The sequence below is a fragment of the Procambarus clarkii genome, chromosome 63 (genome assembly GCF_040958095.1).
Source record: "Procambarus clarkii isolate CNS0578487 chromosome 63, FALCON_Pclarkii_2.0, whole genome shotgun sequence".
NCBI classification, from domain to species: domain Eukaryota; kingdom Metazoa; phylum Arthropoda; class Malacostraca; order Decapoda; family Cambaridae; genus Procambarus; species Procambarus clarkii.
The window spans coordinates 17,930,874-17,954,544 of record NC_091212.1 but is presented as its reverse complement, the minus strand read 5'-3'; the positions used below and the strand labels follow the sequence as shown (position 1 = coordinate 17,954,544).

The 23,671-nt window shown below is 47.1% G+C and overlaps 2 protein-coding genes across 4 annotated transcripts in view; one reads left to right on the top strand and one right to left on the bottom strand.

Annotated features, from left to right (window-relative positions):
• Nucleotides 1–23,671, bottom strand: part of LOC123769482 (tetraspanin-2A) — an 80,728-nt gene that overhangs the window by 49,675 nt on the left and 7,382 nt on the right. For 2 of the 3 annotated variants that reach the window (XM_069308790.1, XM_069308791.1), the window contains exons 2-3: nt 6,651–6,758; nt 6,497–6,618 (exon numbers count right to left, since the gene is read on the bottom strand). In XM_069308790.1, coding sequence (XP_069164891.1) covers nt 6,497–6,598 — 102 coding nt within the window. In that variant the 5' untranslated portion in view covers nt 6,599–6,618; nt 6,651–6,758. Of the gene's footprint in view, nt 1–6,496; nt 6,759–23,671 lie in introns of all 3 variants that reach the window. The other variant, XM_069308789.1, reaches the window with a different exon arrangement.
• On the top strand, nt 12,700–23,257 carry LOC138354517 (probable serine/threonine-protein kinase clkA). Its single transcript, XM_069308878.1, has 3 exons — nt 12,700–12,728; nt 20,987–21,901; nt 22,828–23,257. The coding sequence occupies exons 1-3, from the start codon at nt 12,700–12,702 to the stop codon at nt 23,255–23,257; spliced, it is 1,374 nt and encodes a 457-aa protein (XP_069164979.1).

Below are 23,671 nucleotides of genomic sequence, written 5' to 3'. Positions count from 1 at the left end.
GGAGTAGCAAGAAGCTGAGCAGCCAGTTGAGCCTTACACATAATTTACCTAGCTGTACACAGCCTTGTAGCCTCCACAGCCGCCATTACGTGGCACTCAGAGGCACAGGGCCACACCCATCTTTGATGCTACAATTTCACAGCTGTAGCAGGCCCCTTCTACAGGAACAGCTAAGCCCTCTTTAGTTATTGTAGAAGTAGTATTCATAATTAGTAATTATTACTATAATAATAATAAATTAGACCACTATATGTGGTATGATATAATTATATTGAAAGGTAAACAATTTGTGGTTTAAGAAGGAGCCATCTTAAAGTGGTTTAAGCTACAAATTGTCCCCCCAATTATGTGAGATAATTTCAGGCAGTTTTAACAAGTACATATAGTTCACTCAATTAATTTCTTACTCACTAAGAAAATAAATAAGATAAAACTTTATCATATTAAATTCAATTTAAAAGGGAGAATAGCTGCCTTGAGTTTTTCCCCACACGAGGGACAGACTCGTTTATTACTAGATAGGAAGCACACCTATAACGCTGGCACAGATTCAACGGTGAGGCAAAGATAGCGACACGAGGTGACACAGCAGCTGTTCAACAGACAGACACACACACACAAAACAGAAGAGCAAATATTTAGCCGTCAAAACGAAACCGATTTGGCATCGAATCCCTGCTAGGTGAAGGCGACACCGGTTGCTTCAGGCGGCCATCACCACATACTGGAGACGATGTGGTCCTGTTACGGACCGAGTCCAGCGTCGGAGCCCGGAGCAGTGACGACAACGCCATCTGTGAGTCCGCTCCCGAAACCCACTCCAAATGGACGACGCCATCTAGTGGTGACAGGATAGGCCAGCAATAAGTGCTGGATGCCTGTCCTAGTCGGCTCGTGACGTAGCCGCTGCTGACTTCTGGTGAGATGGCGCTTAGACAGTGAACGCCATCTATGGAGCAAATAGGTGGACGTTTCTGTCTAAGCTAGTAAGTGATGTTTCCTAGTGGCCCCAGGTAGTATCCCCAGTACTGATGACGTGTCTGGTTTCAGAGTCGACCTGGGACTGCAGTGTTGGACGGCGGATCAGTCTACCCAAGGCAGCCAAGGTCTCCTCATTAGTCTGCTTTGAAGAAGCTGTGAGCCATCCCTGGACGAACTCTGTTGAGAGTAATAGCCTTCCTGAGCAGTGGCAGCGTTGGGAATTGCCTTATCCGGGATTGGCTGGTGGAGGAGACCACCCACTGGAGTGCTGTATGAGGAGAGTGACTAGTGAGTCACACGAGACTCCTGCCTAGGGCTCACAACCCTAGTATCGGTCGTGGAGTGGCCTAAACAGCGAGACTGATCGGTACCTGCCAGCCACAGGCTGGATTGTGGTTGAAAGCCATCACGACAAAGCGCCCAGTGGGACTGTGATTTGGCTGGCCTGTGGCCAGGGTAGTCGGCGTGGATTCATCGTGGGCCACGGAAGAAGGAACCTGGGCTACCCAGAGTGGGCATCATTGAGCATCCAGTGTCTTCGGAGGAAGATGCAACTGTATATATTTTTGTGTAGTAATAATCCCCGCGTGCGACTGTTATTTATTTATATATGGTGGTGGAAATATTTATCGGAATACTTGTGTCCTCCCCCTTTAATTTAACTTGCATTATGGAACACACCGCTTGAAAGCCTCTACTAACTTGGGGCCGGATTCCCAAACTCTACTACCATCAGAGAAGAACCCGGTTGCGTCCCGGTAGGGCCGTAATAGGTCCCGTCCTCTTACATGAGTTCCCCCCCTCCAGGAGACGATGTGGTCCCATCCTCTTACATGAGTCTCCCCCCCCCCCCCCCTCCAGGAGACGATGTGGCCCCATCCTCTTACATGAGTCTCCCCTCCCCCTCCAGGAGACGATGTGGCCCCATCCTCTTACATGAGTCTCCCCCCCCCTCCTCCAGGAGACGGTGTGGCCCCGTCCTCTTACATGAGTCCTCCCTCCAGGTGATGGTGTGGTCCCGTCCTCTTACACGAGTCCTCCCTCCAGGAGACGCTGTGGCCCTGTTCTCTTACATGAGTCTTCCCCCCCCCCCCCTCCAGGCGAAAGTGTGGCCCCGTCCTCTTACATGAGTCCCCCTCCATGAGACGCTGTGGCCCCGTCCTCTTACATGAGTCCCCCCTCCAGGAGACGCTGTGGCCCCGTCCTCTTACATGAGTCCCCCCCTCCAGCAGACGGTGAAGCCCCGTCCTCTTACATGGTCCCCCCCCCCCCTCCAGGAGACGGTGAAGCCCCGTCCTCTTACACGAGTCCCCCCTCCCCTCCAGCAGACGGTGAAGCCCCGTCCTCTTACATGGTCCCCCCCCCCCTCCAGGAGACGGTGAAGCCCCGTCCTCTTACACGAGTCCCCCCTCCCCTCCAGCAGACGGTGAAGCCCCGTCCTCTTACATGAGTCCCCCCCCCTCCAGGAGACGCTGTGGCCCCGTCCTCTTACATGAGTCCCCCCCCCCTCCAGCAGACGGTGAAGCCCCGTCCTCTTACATGGTTCCCCCCCCCCCTCCAGGAGACGCTGTGGCCCCGTCCTCTTACATGAGTCCCCCCCCTCTCCAGGAGACGGTGAAGCCCCGTCCTCTTACATGAGTCCCCCCCCCCTCCAGGAGACGGTGAAGCCCCGTCCTCTTACATGAGTCCCCCTTCCTCCAGGAGACGGTGAAGCCCCGTCCTCTGACATGAGTCCCCCCCCCTCCAGAAGACGGTGAAGCCCCGTCCTCTTACATGAGTCCCCCCCCCTCCAGGAGACGGTGAAGCCCCGTCCTCTTACATGAGTCCCCCCCCTCCAGGAGACGGTGAAGCCCCGTCCTCTTACACGAGTCCCCCTCCCCTCCAGGAGACGGTGAAGCCCCGTCCTCTTACATGGTTCCCCCCCCCCCCTCCAGGAGACGGTGAAGCCCCGTCCTCTTACATGAGTCCCCCCCCCTCCAGGAGACGCTGTGGCCCCGTCCTCTTACATGAGTCCCCCTCTCCAGGAGACGGTGAAGCCCCGTCCTCTTACATGAGTCCCCCCCCCTCCAGGAGACGGTGAAGCCCCGTCCTCTTACATGAGTCCCCCCCCCTCCAGGAGACGGTGAAGCCCCGTCCTCTTACATGAGTCCCCCCCCCCCCTCCAGGAGACGGTGAAGCCCCGTTCTCTTACATGAGTCCCCCCCCCCTCCAGGAGACGGTGAAGCCCCGTCCTCTTACATGAGTCCCCCCCCCTCCAGCAGACGGTGTAGCCCCGTCCTCTTACATGAGTCCCCCCCCCCTCCAGGAGACGGTGAAGCCCCGTCCTCTTACATGAGTCCCCCCCCCCCTCCAGGAGACGGTGAAGCCCCGTCCTCTTACATGAGTCCCCCCCCCCCCCTCCAGCAGACGGTGAAGCCCCGTCCTCTTACATGAGTCCCCCCCTCCAAGAAGGAACAGGAGCGGTCATCTGGGAAAGCCATACATAATGGCCTCTGTTCCAGCCACAACACGGAAGGGGGACTGGGGGGGAAGGGGGTAAGGTAAGGATATCACAGACAATGAGTGGTGGAGGTGATCCAGCTAATCAACCAATCAGAACACGAGAAGAGGTGGGAGCGTTGAGTGGTTGGTCGGACGTCTCTCACACTTGTCAAACTTTCTTGACAGATTAGTTAGGCTCGTTTAGGTGTTACCCCTGTCACCTGGGGGAGGGTAACTGTCACCTGGGGGAGGGTAACTGTCACCTGGGGGAGGGTAACTGTCACCTGGGGGAGGGTAACTGTCACCTGGGGGAGGGTAACTGTCACCTGGGGGAGGGTAACTGTCACCTGGGGGAGGGTAACTGTCACCTGGGGGAGGGTAACTGTCACCTGGGGGAGGGTAACTGTCACCTGGGGGAGGGTAACTGTCACCTGGGGGAGGGTAACTGTCACCTGGGGGAGGGTAACTGTCACCTGGGGGAGGGTAACTGTCACCTGGGGGAGGGTAACCGTCACCTGGGGGAGGGTAACTGTCACCTGGGGGAGGGTAACCGTCACCTGGGGGAGGGTAACTGTCACCTGGGGGAGGGTAACTGTCACCTGGGGGAGGGTAACTGTCACCTGGGGGAGGGTAACTGTCACCTGGGGGAGGGTAACTATCACCTGGGGGAGGGTAACCGTCACCTGGGGGAGGGTAACCGTCACCTGGGGGAGGGTAACCATCACCTGGGGGAGGGTAACCGTCACCTGGGGGAGGGTAACCGTCACCTGGGGGAGGGTAACCATAGATCACCTCCAAGTGCTGATAATTGTAATAAATGCTCAATACAATTATTCATTAACATTCAGATTATTCGTTAATTTAATATTAACGTTTGTTATCTGTGAGAGCAGGTGTTGTCCTTATCTGTGAGAGCAGGTGTTGTCCTTATCTGTGAGAGCAGGTGTTGTCCTTATCTGTGAGAGCAGGTGTTGTCCTTATCTGTGAGAGCAGGTGTTGTCCTTATCTGTGAGAGCAGGTGTTGTCCTTATCTGTGAGAGCAGGTGTTGTCCTTATCTGTGAGAGCAGGTGTTGTCCTTGTCTGTGAGAGCAGGTGTTGTCCTTGTCTGTGAGAGCAGGTGTTGTCCATGTCTGTGAGAGCAGGTGTTGTCCTTGTCTGTGAGAGCAGGTGTTGTCCTTGTCTGTGAGAGCAGGTGTTGTCCTTGTCTGTGAGAGCAGGTGTTGTCCTTGTCTGTGAGAGCAGGTGTTGTCCTTGTCTGTGAGAGCAGGTGTTGTCCTTGTCTGTGAGAGCAGGTGTTGTCCATGCCTGTGAGAGCAGGTGTTGTCCATGCCTGTGAGAGCAGGTGTTGTCCATGCCTGTGAGAGCAGGTGTTGTCCATGTCTGTGAGAGCAGGTGTGTAACGGGGCGTGCTTCTGTGGACCAGACATGTGTGTTTATGTTAACATAAACATGTGTGCTGGACGTTAATGTTGTTGTTAAAGATTCGCTACCTGGAACAAAAAGCTCCAAGTAGCACGGGCTATGGTGACCCCGTAGTTATGGGGGGGTGGACGCTGGACCTTTCCCCTCACAAGTTATAACAATAATATGCCACTGTTGCTCTGTACGGGGTAGGAAGCGGCCGCTGCTGTTGCTAAGGACCAGCTCCACACAGTCTAGGTCTGGAGCACTCTGTGGGTGTCTATGGCAAGGGCAGCCACAGCACGCCTGGATGGTGGCCACACTGCTGTGGGGGAGAAGGTCAACCAGAAACTGGTAACCATAACTCAAGCCTCTCAGCCATTACCAGCCTCGTGCTGGTCACGCCTTACTCAAGGACGTCACCCTCTCAGGGAGCACACTCACGCCCAGGCGGCTACCGTGTGAACCATAGTCTCTCAACACGTAGCTATGCCTCATACCCCCGTCAACCGACCACCTGAAGGCTCTCGTACACAGCTGGATCCAGATTCATCCTATTACTAATATAATTTTAACACTAAGTAAGGTTAATATCTAATGAAAATTTGTAATAATATTATTGAATATATTCTTAACCGTATTCTGAGGTTGACTAGACAGCCGTGACTGGCACTGATGGTAGAGCACTACAAGAACACTCAGGACCCCAGGTACAAGGTCAGTGAACTTGGTGCACCCATGACAGTGGCTGGGGCCCCAGAACTTGGTGCACACATGACAGTGGCTGGGGCCCCAGAACTTGGTGCACACATGACAGTGGCTGGGGCCCCAGAGCTTGGTGCACACATGACAGTGGCTGGGGCCCCAGAACTTGGTGCACACATGACAGTGGCTGGGGCCCCAGAGCTTGGTGCACACATGACAGTGGCTGGGGCCCCAGAGCTTGGTGCACACATGACAGTGGCTGGGGCCCCAGAGCTTGGTGCACACATGACAGTGGCTGGGGCCCCAGAGCTTGGTGCACACATGACTGTGGCTGGGGCCCCAGAGCTTGGTGCACACATGACTGTGGCTGGGGCCCCAGAGCTTGGTGCACACATGACTGTGGCTGGGGCCCCAGAGCTTGGTGCACACATGACTGTGGCTGGGGCCCCAGAGCTTGGTGCACACATGACAGTGGCTGGGGCCCCAGAGCTTGGTGCACACATGACAGTGGCTGGGGCCCCAGAGCTTGGTGCACATATGACAGTGGCTGGGGCCCCAGAGCTTGGTGCACACATGACTGTGGCTGGGGCCCCAGAGCTTGGTGCACACATGACAGTGGCTGGGGCCCCAGAGCTTGGTGCACACATGACTGTGGCTGGGGCCCCAGAGCTTGGTGCACACATGACAGTGGCTGGGGCCCCAGAGCTTGGTGCACACATGACTGTGGCTGGGGCCCCAGAGCTTGGTGCACACATGACAGTGGCTGGGGCCCCAGAGCTTGGTGCACACATGACAGTGGCTGGGGCCCCAGAGCTTGGTGCACATATGACAGTGGCTGGGGCCCCAGAGCTTGGTGCACACATGACAGTGGCTGGGGCCCCAGAGCTCGGCCTCGCCCCCAGGAGTCAGTGTCAGGTAAGTACTCACGGCGGAGATGACATTGAAGGTGATGATGGTGAAGGTGAGGCAGTGGACCGTCCCCGGGCCGCTGTTCACCCCGGTGTACCGGTACTCTGGTCGACGGTCCATCCCACTCTGCACACCGTGTCCTCTACCAGCGACCACCTCTACCAGTGACCACCTCTACCAGCGACCAGCTCTCTCGACGCCACTCGCTGCAGCGACCACGACGACTCGGGAGCCTTGACGACAGAATTTTGTGGCCACGCACGACCCGGAACCTTGCGACCTGTGGAATAAAATGGTTTATTATTATTAACATCTTTATTGACAAAATCAATTACAATTTTGCCTAATCTGAGGATTTCGATTAAGCCTTATTAAAGTGAGGATAATGCTGGTATTCACTGTCACGCAGGACAGAGGGTCATACACAAGACAATAGGTCTAAACTGTAGGCGGAAACACATATATATCATGGTTACAATCAATGTTTTAATGTATGAATATGTGAAAACTTCCTATTATGAACTGCCACACAAGGGGAGGGATGGGTTCATAAGTGATGCAGCTTAGAAGTAATATAAAAAAAAATTGTTCTTCATTCTTTAAAATGGACAAGCAAATTTTGGATAAATTGTTAGGATGTCGTCCAGAACACCTGAGTCAATGAAATAGTTACACAGTTGGTGGTACAAGAGGCCAGGAGGTCTAAAGTCTTTTACGGTTTCATATTCAACAATATAGTGTTCTAGTGAATGCATTAAAGGTTTATCACAGAGTTTACAATCTGAATATTCTGGTAGTGGCTCAGCCTCACTAACCTGCCAGATGTGTCTATAGCCAAGGCGAATTCGCGCAATGACTACATCACATTGCCTGGTTCGGTTACTGTGCTGACCATACAAATACCTATTATTACAAAACTTGTCATAACTTTTAATACTGCAGCTTTCAGGTCTCTGGGCATTTCTTAGTTCTTCTAAATCTGAATTAATTTCTTTAATTTGTATGTTTCTAATAATTGCATTAGATAGTCCAAAGTCATAATCAATGTTTTCTTTCCTGCAAGCCTCATTGGCCAATCGGTGACAAAGTCATGTTTTCCAACTCCAACATGGGATGGGATCCACATAAGTTTTATACAAGAGTTATTATCATTGGCAAAAATTACATTCCGATTAATATTACAAGCTACTTCAGACATCCATTGTGATGGGTTATTTAAGGCCTGCAGAGCACTTTTAGAGTCACAGAAAATAACTACACCACCATTGAGCTTAAGGTATTCAGTGGCTAGATAAATGCCCAATAACTCGGTCTGTGTCGTGCTTGCACAGTTGTTCAATCTCTGTGTACCAGACATGATCATTTCATTCTCTTTATATACTGTACATACACAACCTGTTCTACCAGTGCCTAACTGCACAGAGCCATCAGTAAAGGCATAGGATTCAGTCGGTTTGAGAATTTGAAGATGACTGTCAATAGCTTCTAATGTTATACATCTCAAAATTTCAGTGTTATACATTTGTTTTACACTGATGGAGGTATAATGCAGAGAGACCTCCACATCTTTCCAAGGGGGAATATAGTGAACAGTTTTATCAGGATTAAGAGACACATTCAGTTTCAGAAGATTATAGGCACAACAACTGAGCCACACACTGTAAGGAGCTTTTTGCGGCGGATTGAGGGAACATTCAGAATTGTTTAGAATGGATCTCAATTTAATTTGGATAGAGCTGGGGGACCATTATTTTTCAAAGTTTTGGCACAAAATATAGTACTAAGTAGAACTATTCTTTCGTAAATTTAAGGTAAGTTTAGTTCCTTTCTCATATTAACAATTCTGACAGTTCTAGGACAACCCAGGATGATGCGCATGGCATCATTCTGTACTACATCTAGGCCTTGTAATTGTTTAGGAGAAAAATTAAGAAGATGCAAGGCATAATAATCAACAACAGACCGTATAAAGGCAATATAAAAACTACGAGCATATTTTATGTTAATACCAAATCCTTTGCCAACAAGAGTTTTGAGAGGTTTAAGACGCTCAACAAGTTTTTTGCGCAGGTTGCTGATGAGATTTGTATCATTAACCTCGACTCCAAGATATTTATAAGACTCACACGTTTCCACGGGCACTCCATTAATAGTACAGTTAACATGAAGAGAATGGGGAATAAGAACCCTTGTTTAATCAACAGAGATTATGAGGCCACATTCTACTACTTTCTTGGAGAATGGATCAAGTAACACTTGTAGCCTTGGTTTACTGTGTGCCATAATACAAATATCAGCATAACATATAACAGTTTCCGTAGGTTGTACAGGTATGTCATGGATAAGTTTGTGCATAAGTATATTGAAGAGCATAGGGCTTAGAACACCACCTTGAGGTGTGCCTAGTTCGAATGCATCTGTTCTTGTACTTTTAACTCTTTAAATAGGACACTAGTATGCCTGTTGGATAGGTAGCTCTTTATCCAACTCAGAAGATTACCTTTGATTCCTAATTCAGCAAGTTGCTCTAATATTATTTCGTCATTCGCTACATCGAAAGCTGACTTTAGGTCAATAAAGGCTGCCTGTGTCCCATCCTGGGAGTTTACAAAATATTCAGCAAAGCATGTTTGTATGCTACACTTGGGCATGAACCCATATAGTTAGAAGCCAGTTTTTCTTTGACCTGAAACATGATTGAGAACAATTATCTCCAAGACTTTACACATGCAAAATGTAAGGAAAATGGGTCTGAATTTTTGAGAGTTAGGTTTAGGAATTGGTATTATGAGACTTTGTGTCCATTTTTTGGCAAGATACCTTGTGAGAGGCTCATTTGATAGAGGTCAAGTAGAGGGTGGCTAGGGACATCATTCAGTAAGCTCAAGATGTTATAAGTTATACCATCCTCACCAGGGGCAGTTTGTTTAGGTTTCCCTAATGCTGATGTTAATTCAAAGAGGGTTATAGAAAACTGATCTGTTAAATCTGGTGAGAAACGTGCTATTTCAATATTAAAGTTTCTGTTAATGTTGGTATGTCTTAAATGCTGCTGTATATCTGGGGGTAAGGAAGAAATTTGTGAGACACTAGACCATTGAGCTAGGAGCATGTCAGCATATTCTGCAGGAGTATGATGAAGCTGAACTGGGGCTGAAGGTTTGGTAATGGTTTTAATTTTGTTCCACATTTCTGATAATGTTGTAGTTCTATTGATACCTTGTAGGAATTGTTCCCAATATGTGTTCTTAACTTGACCCTTAAGCTCGCGAAAATCTCTGTTGGCATTAAGGAATGAAAGTAAATTGTCAGCTGTTTTGTCTCGTTTATAAGAGTCAGCAAGCTGAAGCACTTTAGCTCTGCAATAATAATAGGATCCTCTGTCCATGAGGAAGAACGAGTGTTCTTTTTTTCCTTGATTTAACCCAGGTATCATAATAACTGGTAATGATACTGACAAGATCATTGTAAAAGTGGTCCACTGATACAGGTGTACACCCAGTGTACCACTTATGTACATAAGCCTTAAAGTGCTGTTTAAGATTGTCTAGAATGCTAATTTTAACTATAGGATGAGGATTAGACCTAATATCCGCTACATTGTATTCACAATATATTGCAAAATGATCACTTACTAGTTCTGGGATGAGCTTAACGTTGACGTTGCTATCTGCTAGGCTGTAGCCAATCACATAATCCAGTCTACCCCCCAATAAATGGGTCTGTTTATCAGTATCATACACAGTAATATTATGATCAGTAAGGTATTTCAAGAAGACCCTTCCATTAGTGTTACACTGAACATCACCAAGAGCAGTGTGACGAGCATTAAAGTCACCCATATATAACATAGCTGTGTTACCTGTAGGTTTCGGTAGCAGGTCTGCATTAAGTACACTACATCGTCCATATATGTTATACAGTAGGAAATTGCTATTTGCGGTTTGTAGTTTGAATTTTTGATAATGTATACTATCACTCCTGTGATTTTTAATTAGTTTACAGATTAATCCACTCTTAATATACGTGAGTAGACCAGTTCCGATATCGTTGTTGTATGCTATATACCCAGGTATCCTGGGTGGGACCTACTTGATACTTGTGGACGTATATGGTTCCTGTAAACACATCACATCCACGTCTCTCATTTTAGCATACAAGATTACGTCATTTATCCGAAGATAAACACTTCGAATGTTCCAAGAAATAAACTTAATTGTTTGTGTTTGATGAGCCATGGTTAAGCGTCAAGGGAATGAAGGTAACATTTAAGCTCATTAAACACTTGGACAACATAAGCAACTTTGTCCCATGTGTCCTGAGTAATGTCACTTTTGCGTAGGATGCGTTTTGCCTGTGTAGCAGTTGGTGTTCTCTTAAACTCTTTATCTGTAACCACCTCAAGGGTTTCATTATGATCTAGTGGGGTGTCAGTGAGGGATCAATGACTACTCTAACACCATTTCCCATGGAGATTTGACACTCGTGTTCCGTAGGGTTAGATGGAGTAGCCTCGGCAGCTGCAAGATTACCACTCACTTCACTACTGGTGCTGGGAGAATTTACTTGATCACTATTATTAGCATGATTCACTTCACCACTATCACCGGGCAGATTTGTCTCTAATGTTTTTATTTTAATTTCCAATTCACAAATTTTATTTTTTAACTAGTCAATTTCTTCTGTATCTTTGCTTGTTTGCTTTAGTCCGACGATGATTGGAAACTGCTTACTAGAGGTGACATCAGAAGCTTCCTGCTGGGTGTCTCCTGCAGCTGGACCAGACGCCACTGGCTTCCTGCTCGTGTTAGAGAGGGCGGGGCGTCGAGGGAAGCCACGATGCCATACATCTTCGCCTTGACACAATCACCTGGGACACCGGAGGAGAGGCTACCTCCCCATCCTCAAGGGTAGGGGGGTCCCTGTGAGGACACTGCCGCCTATCGTTTTGTTCAGCACAGAGCCCACACACAGGGTCATGTCGACAGTACGTAGAGATATGATGAGTACCGTGGCACTTATAACAAACAACAGGGGGGGGATACCCAAGATCTGATAGGACTTGATGGGATGAAATGTCCAAAGAAGGTGTAATGTTCAGGGGGAGGGTCACTGCCATTCCAAACAATGATGATCCTGTTTAGAGGTTGACCGCCCTTATGTATCCGTCTTGCCTCGTAGACTCCTTCAAGGTTATAAGGTCTCTCAAGAGGATACTCTTTGGGGAAACTACTGGTAACAAGATATTCCTTAAATTTTTTAGGGCGATTGATGATGTCTTCTCTGGTGAAAACAATATTACCAATCTTACCTTCGACCAGTTGAGTGATGATAGCTTCTTGCATACGTGACACAAAGATGTAAGGAGATGTTGTTCTAGGTCGGACTATATCGAGGAATGTTTTGGAAAAGTTATTATAAAGTTGTTCGAACCATGTCAGTTTATCATGGGTGGATGTTCCAGGTGGGAATGCCAGGCGCACATAGTGAGCGCGGGGAGCAATGGGAGGCTTGGGTGGCAACCCGTTCTCGCAAATTTAATAAGTCAATATTGACTTATTAGTTGCGTGCATAGGTGACATACTAAACATAATAGTTTCCCTTGAAAAGCTTCATAGAAAACACCGACCTTACCTAACCTACTTAGTATGTTAAAATAAGCATCTTATAGCTTCGTAATTACAATTGTTACTTAACCTATTATAGGTATAGGTTAGGTAATAATTGTAATTACGAAGCAATAAGATGCTTATCTTAACATACTAAGTAGGTTAGGTAAGGTCGGTGTTTTCTATGAAGCTTTTCAAGGGAAACTATTATGTTAAGTATGTCACCTATGCACATATTTAATAAGTCAATATTGACTTATTAAATTTGCGAGAACGGGTTGTGGGTGGGCGTGCCCCTGGCTGTGTGGGCCCACCACCGCCCACCTCCACTGTCTTCACACGGGTTCCGGTGTTCCAGTCATCATTGCCAATGATCTCGCCATCAACAGAATCTGCACGTTTAGAATTTCTTCTATTCAATCATTCAGTGATTGTTGCACCTGCCACTCATTGTCTTTATCCAAATAAGCATCGTGTTCCTTGTCATCGTGTGACTGCAACCCACTTCCAGCATCAACACATTCCTCGCCGACGGGCTCAGGTTCCATTGCTTGGAGATCACTTGGGTTAATAAGCACAACAGAAGGTGGGTTGGTACTGAGCCCGGTTGCCATGACAACGGGCCAGGAGGGCAGCACAGGGTAGCTGCCCGGGGCTCCACCACTCGCCCAGGCGAGTATACTGTTACCCACCTCATATGGCGCCTTAATTATACAACTTCTCGCTTCATTCTCGCCTCACATTCGGGGATTCCAGGTTCGATTCCCGGACTGAACTGACATGGTTGATCACGTTTCCTTCTACCTAATACACCTGTTCACCTCTCAGTAAATAGGTACCCGGGAGTTAGGCAGGTGTTGTGGGGTTGCCTCCTGGAATGGGTCAGTAGTTCCACCTTAGGGGGTAGACCTCGATACAAGTATCTATATAAATAATAATGTAAATGTTCGATTGTTCAAAATCGCTAATCTCCGAAAGTTCTTCACCGATTGCTATAACAATTTTGACCCAACGTTCCATTCGCATACGAACGTGTTTTTATATACCTACTATATAGTTGTCACGTCTGTGACAGATAAGAACGTGCTTTTTAAAAAAACTGAGTTTTTCCAAGTGAGTTTTCATGTGAGGGTAATCTCCAAAACCTCTTTACCGATTGCTTTGGCATTTTGACACAACATTGCATTTGAATACACGCGTGCTTTTATACCGACTATATACGTGCCACACCTGTGACAGGTAAAAGCATTTTTTTTTTTTAACAGCGCCATCTTTTGCATGTAAAAGCAGCACATGCTGTAATCTCCGAAAGGTCTTCACCAATTGCTTTGAAATTTTGACACAATGGAATGATACAACGCTCGTATTCCTATTCAAATACGAGCATGTTTTTAGATACCTACTATATAGATGCCACACCTGTGACAAGTAAAAACATGCTTTTTTTTTAAAACAGCGCCATCTGTTGCATGTAATAGCAACACAGTATACTAAATATGTTACGATTCCATTTCAATGTTTCCAATTTCATTGCTAAATTTAATTTTCATAGATTTTAATTTATTTTAATTTTGATTTAATTATTTTGTTTGACATTGTGTTGGAATTGAGCTGTGTTGTTAACCATACCGTTCATTTCGTGTGTATATTTTTTTTTTCATTTTTTCATTTCGTTTCTTTTACTGTTTTTCTTATATTTCAGTGATGGGAACATTAGATCATTTGATGTTCCCAATTTTCTGATGGGAACATCAAATCATTTGGGAAGGCATCAGACGAGAGAAAGGGGGAATGGTGGGGAGAACGAAGGGAAGGGAGTAGGGGATGGTGGGAAGGACGAGGAGACAGGGGACTGCAGGGGTAATGGTGGGGAGGAGGAGGGGACGGGGAGAGTTGGGAATATGGGGGACGAGGAGACAGGAGAATGGTGGGGAGGACAGGGGCAGTGGGGGATGGTGGGGAGGACAAGGGGACAGGGGGTAGGGGGAATGGAAGGGCGGACGAGGGGACGGGGGAGTGGGAGATGGTGGGGAGGATGAGGGGACAGTGGAGTATGGATTGGTTAGGAGGACGAGAGGACGGAGGAGTGGGTAATGGTTTGGAGAACGAGGGGACGAGGAAGTGAGGGATGGCGGGGAGGACTGGGAGACAGGGGAAGGTTGCTGAGCCACAGCACGAGCCACAGCAACGTGTAGCCGGGTACAGCTAGTATGAATTAATGAGACTGATATCTACAGGAGAGGAGAGTGGAAGGTTTATGGGATTGTTGAAGCCCCAACACCTGCTTCACCATCCCACTAAGCCCCTATCACCTGTTACACCATCCCACCTAGCCCCCAACACCTGTTACGCAATCTCACACAACCTCCATGTAACGGCTGATTCCCTCCTTCCCTCCCCCTTCCCCCCCCCCTCCCTTCGCCCATTTGTCAAGGGCCAAGAGGTTGACCTGAGGGTGGTCTTGCTAGCTTGGTCCTCTTGGTGCCTATGCTCCCCCACTCCATTCCCTCTCCATCCACCTCTCAATTTGGCTACGGCCAACCATTTAAAACTAGGCCTGAGGTCTGGCTCTCCAGGGCCAATAAGGACTTGGCACTTATCTACTGCCAATCACCTTCCGTGACCTGCCTGAAGGTACCTGAAATTCTCGAAGATTGAGTCAGCTCTCCCGAGCTATTCGAAGGGAACAAGGCGCCTCGGTAGTGGACCACCCGAGCCTGGGGCACATCCAAGCAATGTTTACAGACACTGATAAATTATATTCAACCCCGTCTCCTCCAAGATAAAAGGTAGGGACATTTGACTCACCTGGTATGGGGAGGAACCGGTGAGAGGGGAAGAGAGGGAATTGAGAGGTGGATGGAGAGGGAATGGAGTGGGGAAGCATAGGCACCGAGAGGACCAAGCTAGTAAGACCAACCTCAGGTCAACCTCTTGGCCCTTGACAAATAGGCGAAGGGAGGGAGGGGAGGGAAGGAGGGAATCAGCCGTTACATACAACACCTGTTACACCATCCCACCAAAAGCCCCAACACCTGCTACACCATCCCACCAAGCCCCCAACACCTATTACATCATCCCACCTAAACCCAAACACCTGTTATATCATCCCATAAAGCATCAACAAACGTTACAGCATCCCACCAAGCCTCTAACACCTGTTACACCATCCCACCAAGTCGCCAACGCCTGTTACACCATCCCACCAAGCTCCCAACACCTGTTACACCATCCCACCAAGCTCCCAACACCTGTTACACCATCCCACCAATCCCCAACACCTGTTACACCATCCCACCAATCCCCAACACCTTTTACACCATCCCACAAAACCCCAAACACCTGTTACACCACCCCACAATCCCACAACACCTGTTACACCATCTCACTAAGCCTCCAACACCTGTTACACCATCCCGTCAAGCCCGTAACACCTGTTACACCATCCCGTCAAGCCCGTAACACCTGTTACACCACCCCACAATCCCACAACACCTGTTACACCTTCCCCACAAAGCCTTCACCACCTGTTGCACCATTTTAGCACCCCCCAACACCTGTTACATCATCCACTAGGCCCCCAACACCTGTTACACCATCCCACTAAGCCCCCAACACCTGTTACACCATTCTACCAAGCTTCTAACACCTGTTACACCATCCTACCAAGCCCCCAACATCTATTACGCCATCCATTAAGCCCCCAACACCTGTTACACCATCCCACTAAGCCCCCAACACCTGTTACACCATTCTACCAAGCTTCTAACACCTGTTACACCATCCTACCAAGCCCCCAACATCTATTACGCCATCCACTAAGCCCTCAACACTTGTTTCACCATATCACTAAGCCCCCAACACCTGTTACAAAATTCCATCAAACCCCCAACACTTGTTACACCATCCCACTATGCCCCCAACACCTGTTACACCATCCCACTATGCCCCCAACACCAGTTACATCATCCCACTATGCCCCCAACACCAGTTACATCATCCAACTATGCCCCCAACACCTGTTACACCATCCCACTATGCCCCCAATACGTTTTACACCATCCCATCTCGACCCCAACACCTGTTACACCATACTCTAAGCCCCAACACCTGTTACACCATACTCTAAGCCCCAACACCTGTTACACCATACTCTAAGCCCCAACACCTGTTACACAACCCCACCCCAGCCCTAGCACCTGTTACACCATCCCACCAATCCCAAACACCTGTTACACCATCTTACCAGGCCTCTAACTCATTTTACACCATCCCTTCAAAATCCCAACACCTGTTACCCCATCCCACAGAGCTCCCAACACATGTTACACCATCCCATCAAGCCTCCAACACCTGCTACACCGTCCCCCAAATCCCCCAACACCTGTTAAACTATCCCAATAAGCCCCAACACCTATTACACCATCCCACCAAACCCCCAACACCTGTTACACAATCCCACCAGGCATATAACACCTGTTACATCATCCCACCAAAACCTTAACACCTGTTACACCGCCCCAGCAAAACCTCAACACCTGTTACACCATCCCACCAAGCTACCAACACCTGTTACACATTCCCACCAAGCCCCAAACACCTGTTACACCATCCAACCAAACGGTGGGATGATATAGCAAACAAAGCCAAGACCAAACCAAAGCTGCTCCACAGTCACATCAGGAGGAAAACAACAGTGAAAGAACAGGTAATGAAACTTAGAACAGGCGAGGACAGGTATACAGAGAATGACAAAGAGGTGTGTAAAGAACTCAACAAGAGGTTCCAGGAGGTCTTCACAATAGAACAAGGTGAGGTCACTGTGCTAGGAGAAAGGGAAGTAAACCAGGCGGCCTTGGAAGGGTTTGAAATTACGAGTGAGGATGTCAAGAGACACCTGCTGGATCTGGATGTTAGAAAAGCTGTTGGTCCATATGGGATCTCACCATGGGTACTGAAAGAGTGTGCAGGGGCACTTTGCTTGCCACTCTCCATAGTGTATAGTAGGTCACTGGAGACGGGAGACCTACCAGAAATATGGAAGACGGCAAATGTGGTCCCAATATACAAAAAGGACGACAGACAAGAGGCACTGAACTACAGGCCAGTGTCCTTGACTTGTATATCATGCAAGGTGATGGAGAAGATCGTGAGAAAAAAAACTAGTAACACATCTGGAGAGAAGGGACTTCGTGACAAATCGCTAACATGGATTCAGGGAGGGTAAATCTTGCCTTACAGGCTTGATAGAATTCTACGACCAGGTGACAAAGATTAAGCAAGAAAAAAAAGGCTGGGCGGACTGCATTTTCTTGGATTGTCGGAAAGCCTTTGACACAGTACCGCATAAGAGGCTGGTACATAAGCTGGAGAGACAGGCAGGTGTAGCTGGTAAGGCGCTCCAGTGGATAAGGGAGTACCTGGGCAATAGGAAGCAGAGAGTTACGGTGAGGGGTGAGACCTCAGATTGGCGTGAAGTCACCAGTGGAGCCCCACAGGGATCTGTACTCGGTCCTATCTTGTTTCTGATATATGTAAATGATCTCCCGGAGGGTATAGATTCATTTCTCTCAATGTTTGCTGACGATGCCGAAATTATGAGAAGGATTAAGACTGAGGAGGACTGCTTGAGGCTTCAAGAAGACCTAGACAAGCTGAAGGAATGGTCGAACAAATGGTTGTTAGAGTTTAATCCAAGCAAATGTAATGTAATGAAGATAGGCGTATGGAGCAGGAGGCTAGATACTAGGTATCATCTGGGAGATGAAATTCTTCAAGAGTCAGAGAGAGAAAAAGACTTGGGGGTTGACATCACGCCAGACCTGTCCCCTGCAGTCCATATCAAGAGGATAACATCAGCGGCATATGCCAGGCTGGCCAACATAAGAACGGCATTCAGAAACTTGTGTAAGAATTCATTCAGAACTTTGTATACCACATATGTCAGGCCAATCCTGGAGTATGCAGCCCCAGCATGGAGTCCATATCTAGTCAAGGATAAGACCAAACTGGAAAAGGTTCAAAGGTTTGCCACCAGACTAGTACCCGAGCTGAGAGGTATGAGCTACGAGGAGAGACTACGGGAATTAAACCTCACTTCGCTGGAAAACAGAAGAGTTAGGGGGACATGATCACCAAATTCAAGATTCTCAAGAGAATTGATAGGGTAGATAAAGACAGGCTATTTAACACAAGGGGCACACGCACAAGGGGACACAGGTGGAAACTGACTTTTTTAGTGTCAGAGTGGTTGACAAATGAAATGCATTAGGAAGTGATGTGGTGGAGGCTGAGTCCATACACAGTTCAATGTGTAGATATGATAGAGCCCGATAGGCTCAGGAACCTGTACACCTGTTGATTGACGGTTGAGAGGCGGGACCAAAGAGCCAGAGCTCAACCCCCGCAAGCACAATTAGATGAGTACAATTAGGTGAGTACAGGGACCAGACCCCACCATGGAGACACAACAAGGACCAGACCCCACCATGGTGACACAACAGGGACCAGACCCCACCATGGACACACAACAGGGACCAGACCCCACCATGGACACACAACAGGGACCAGACCCCACCATGGACACACAACAGGGACCAGACCCCACCATGGACACACAACAGGGACCAGACCCCACCATGGACACACAACAGGGACCAGACCCCACCATAGACACACAACAGGGACCAGACCCCACCATGGACACACAACAGGGACCAGACCCCACCATAGACACACAACAGGGACCAGACCCCACCATGGACACACAACAGGGACCAGACCCCACCATGGACACACATGGTACAATACAATACACGATATATAATACAATACATATATATGCTATACTAGGCCTAAAAATATTTAAGTTTGGTTTTGACTGTAAATGGCCGGACTCTATAAAGTGAATAGTACTAAATTCTTCCCGCTAATTGTCCATTACGTCAATATATGTACGATGGTCCACAGGGCTACAAAAAGTGCTATCTAAACAGGAGGATGGTTTGTGCAGTTAAGTCTGGGAGCCAAGAGCTAGAGCCCATGGGTTATTCAGACGATCCCGCACGCTACAGGTCAAAGATGAATGTGTTGAACTTCAGGAAGAGAATGATACTATAAGAGGTAGATGACGTAAAACAATTCACAACTCTGAAACACATTATGAAGCGGCGGTCCCGTGAGGCAGTGGTGTGGCCCAGGAGCTATAGCTCTACCCCAGCAAGCACGACCAGGGGATTACAGCCAGGTGTGACCTCCAGCTGGTTTCATAACTAACGTACAACTCAAAATTATATAATACAAGTACAGTGACCAAATGCTAAGCCTTCCCCCTAGACGGTACAGTGGTGGTAGAGGTCATAAGTGACTGTCAGTCCCGTCATCCTACGTGACCTGTCAACCCCCTCCCCCCTCCCCCCTCACACGCGCCTGTCAACTCCCATTTCAACCACACCCAAGAACAGACAAGAAAAAATGAAAAATTAAATTATTCTTTTTCGACATTATTTTGCATTCTCTCCCAATAACAAAGTTATATATATCCACACCATATATATATCCATATATATATATATATATATATATATATATATATATATATATATATATATATATATATATATATATATATATATATATGTAGCAGTCTTTCTTGTAAACATATGTTGTTGAATATGACAGAAAGAGAAAGATTAATGATTCTAACACGAAGCTTTTCAATATTTCTTATGTTTTTCTTCACTGTCGAGGGGTGGTTGAAAAATTAACTCTCCAAAGTTCACCTTCACTCTTTATTTATGGTCTTACGCTTAGAAGCGTTTTGCAAGAAACACTTCTTACATTTTCAAAGACAATTTTTTTACATATCCAGATCGTGCTTATATTCGTTTTTGGGCGAGGTGACAGGACACAAATAAATGGGAAAAGACAGAACACGAAACAATGGGTATATGAAATGGGAATACATTTGTTTTCTTGCTTCTGTGCTGGTTCGGGGTCTTGAAGTGACTAGAATGTAATTATGTGTTAATTGGCTATTGATTGCTGGTGTTGACCTTTTGATGTGTAGTGCCTCGCTGATGTCGATCCTCCTGCTGTCGCTGTGTCTATCGATAATTTCTCTGTTGCTTGTTAAGATTTCTCTGGTGATGGTCTGGTTGTGTGAGATTTATGTTCTTGATGGAGACCTGTTGTTTGTGCATTGTTAATCGCCTAGAAAAAGACGTTGTTGTCTTGCCTATATGCTGAGATTTTTAGGGCTGACAGTCCCTACAGTCCCCAAGTAGGCATGTGAAGGCATAGACGACGTTGGTTTCTTTCAAGGCGTTCTGTTTGGTGTCTGGAGAGTTCTTCATGAGTAGGTTGGCCGTTTTCTTGTTTTTGTAGAAATTGTTAATTGTATCTTCTGATTTGAGCCTGTGGGGATAACGTTCCTGTTAATAATATCTTTCAGGACACTTTCCTGCGTTTAGTGAGCCGTTGAAAAGAACTTCCTGTAAAACAGTCTAATAGGGGACACATGTGTTATGTTAGTCGACTCTTCAGAGGTTGCATGGCGTTTCACCTTTCTTGTAATGACGTCTTCAACATAACCGTTAGAGAAGCCGTTGTTGACTAGGACCTGCCTTACCCTACAGAGTTCTTCGTCGACCTGCTTCCAGCCAGAGCTGTGAGTGAGAGCTCGGTCGACGTAAACATTGTCGACACTCCTCTTGTACCTGTCTGGACAGTCACTGTTGGCATTAAGGCACATTCCTATGTTCGTTTCCTTAGTGTAGACTGTAGTGTGGAAGCCACCATTCCTCTCCGTGACTGTTACATCTAGAATGGGCAGCCTCCCATCATTCTCCATCTCGTAAGTGAAACTTAACACCGAATTTTGCTCGAATGCCTCCTTCAGCTGCTGCAATGTCAATGTCAACCACAACAATGTCAACCATAACAGTACCAACCAACACAGCGTCAACCACAACAGTGACAACCACAACAATGTAAACCACAACAATGTCAACCATAACAGTGTCAACCACAACAGCGTCAACCACAACAGTGTCAACCACAAAAATGTCAACTGCAACAATGTCAACCACAACAATGTCAACAACAACAGTGTTAACCACAACCGTGTCAACCACAACAGTGTCAACCATAACAGTGTCAACCAACACAACGTCAACCACAACAGTGACAACCACAACAATGTAAACCACAACAATGTCAACCATAACAGTGTCAACCACAACAACGTCAACCACAACAGTGTCAACCACAAAAATGTCAACTGCAACAATGTCAACCACAAAAGTGTCAACCACAACAATGTCAACCGTAACAACGACAACCACATCAGTGTCAACCACAACAGCGTCAACCACAACAGTGTCAACCACAACAATGTCAACCACAACAATGTCAACCATAACAATGTCAACCACAACAATGTCAACCACAACAGCGTCAACCACAACAGCGTCAACCACAACAGTGTCAACCACAACAGCGTTAACCACAACAGTGTCAACCACAACAGCGTCAACCACAACAATGTCCACCACAACAGTGTCAACCATAACAGTGTCAACCACAACAATGTCAACCACAAAAGTGTCAACCACAATAGCGTCAACCACAACAATGTCAACCGCAGCAATGTCAACCACAAAAGTGTCAACCACAAAAGTGTCAACCAAACAGCGTCAACCACAGCAGTGTCAACCACAACAGCGTCAACCACAACAATGTCATCCACAACAATGTCAACCATAGCAGTACCAACCAACACAGCGTCAACCACAACAGTGACAACCACAACAATGTAAACCACAACAATGTCAACCACAAAAGTGTCAACCACAACAATGTCAATCGTAACAGCGACAACCACAACAGTGTCAAAAACAACAGCGTCAACTACAACAGTGTAAACCATGACAATGTCAACCACAACAGTGTCAACCACAACAGTGTCAACCACAACAGTGTCAACCACAACAGCGACAACCACAACAATGCCAACCACAACAGTGTCAACCACAACAGCATCAACCACAACAATATCAACCACAACAGTTAGAGGTATTGTCAGGCAACATCACCGTGACAAGGTAACTGAGGAAAGGAGGATAGAAGCACAAACCAGTGAATCTATACGATGGTACAACATGGTTGCAGCTGGCAATCCCAATCCTTGTGGACGAAGAGGAGGAGGACGAGGGAGACAATCAGTAATAGCGAGAATCCGTCTTGGATACAAATATCCATGGAGATACGGAATGGAAACAACTGTTGATCTGCGAAGTTGCAGAATCTGTGATGAGAGTGACGGACACCGCCTAGACCACTATCTACGTGAATGTGAACACCTGAGAGACGTTAGAAGTATGTGAAGAATAATAAACCCCACATTGTTTGAATTAGGAAAACACTATTTGTTAAATAGTGATGCTCTTCTTAAAAAGTTTCCCCATTTTGCACCCGCAAGATAACGTAAGATTTTAAGGGTTGACAGATGTTAATCTTCTTGTCTGAGGAGCTGTTCACTTGAGACAGTTAAGCAAGTCCCAGCTGTGTCTGGGTACAAGTGACAGGATGAACAACCCAGCGGGTTTTCTTCCTTTTGGGGAGTGTTGTACATGCTGCTATGGCGGCATGTCCACTCACTAGATGAGTGGCGCTGCCCAATAAACTCCCCCCTCGGGGCAAAATTTAAAAAATTTAAAAATTTAGCATCAATCACAACAGTGTCAACCACAACAGCGCCAACCACAACAGTGTCAACCAGAACAGTGTCAACCACAACAGTGTCAACCACAACAATGTCAACCACAACAGCGTCAACGACAACAATGTCAACCATAACAGCATCAACCACAACAGTGTCAACCACAACAGTGTCAACCACAACAATGTCAATCGTAACAGTGTCAACCACAACAGTGTCAACCTCAACATCGTCAACCACAATAGCGTCAACCACAACAATGTCAACTACAACAATGTCAACCACAAAAGTGTCAACCGTAACAGCGTCAACCACAACAATGTCAACCACAACAATGTCAACCACAACAGTGTCAACCACAAAAGTGTCAACCACAACAATGTCAACCGTAACAGCATCAACCACAACAATGTCAACCACAACAGTGTCAACCACAACAGTCAACCATAACAGTGTCAACCATAGCAGTGTTAACCACAACAGTGTCAACCACAACAGTGTCAACCATAACAGTGTTAACCATAACAGTGTTAACTACAACACTGTCAACCACAACAATGTCAACCATAAGAGTGTCAACCACAACAGTGTCAACCACAACAGTGTCAACCATAACAATATCAACCACAACAGTGTCATTCACAACAGTGTCAACCACATCAGTGTCAACAACAACAGAGTCAACCACAACAGTGTCAACCACAACAATGTCAACCACAACAGTGTCAACCATAACAGTGTCAACCACAACAATGTCAACCACAAAAGTGTCAACCGTAACAGTGTCAACCATAACAGTGTCAACCACAACAATGTCAACCACAAAAGTGTCAACCACAAAAGTGTCAACCACAACAATGTCAA

Coding starts and splice junctions, on each gene's coding strand:
- LOC138354517 (XM_069308878.1), top strand. CDS start 12,700: ATGACAACGGGCCAGGAGGGCAGCACAGG. Junction 12,729..20,986: donor GGCCAGGAGGGCAGCACAGG/GTAGCTGCCCGG, acceptor TGCCTCCTTCAG/CTGCTGCAATGTCAATGTCA. Junction 21,902..22,827: donor ACAGTGACAACCACAACAAT/GTAAACCACAAC, acceptor CAATCACAACAG/TGTCAACCACAACAGCGCCA.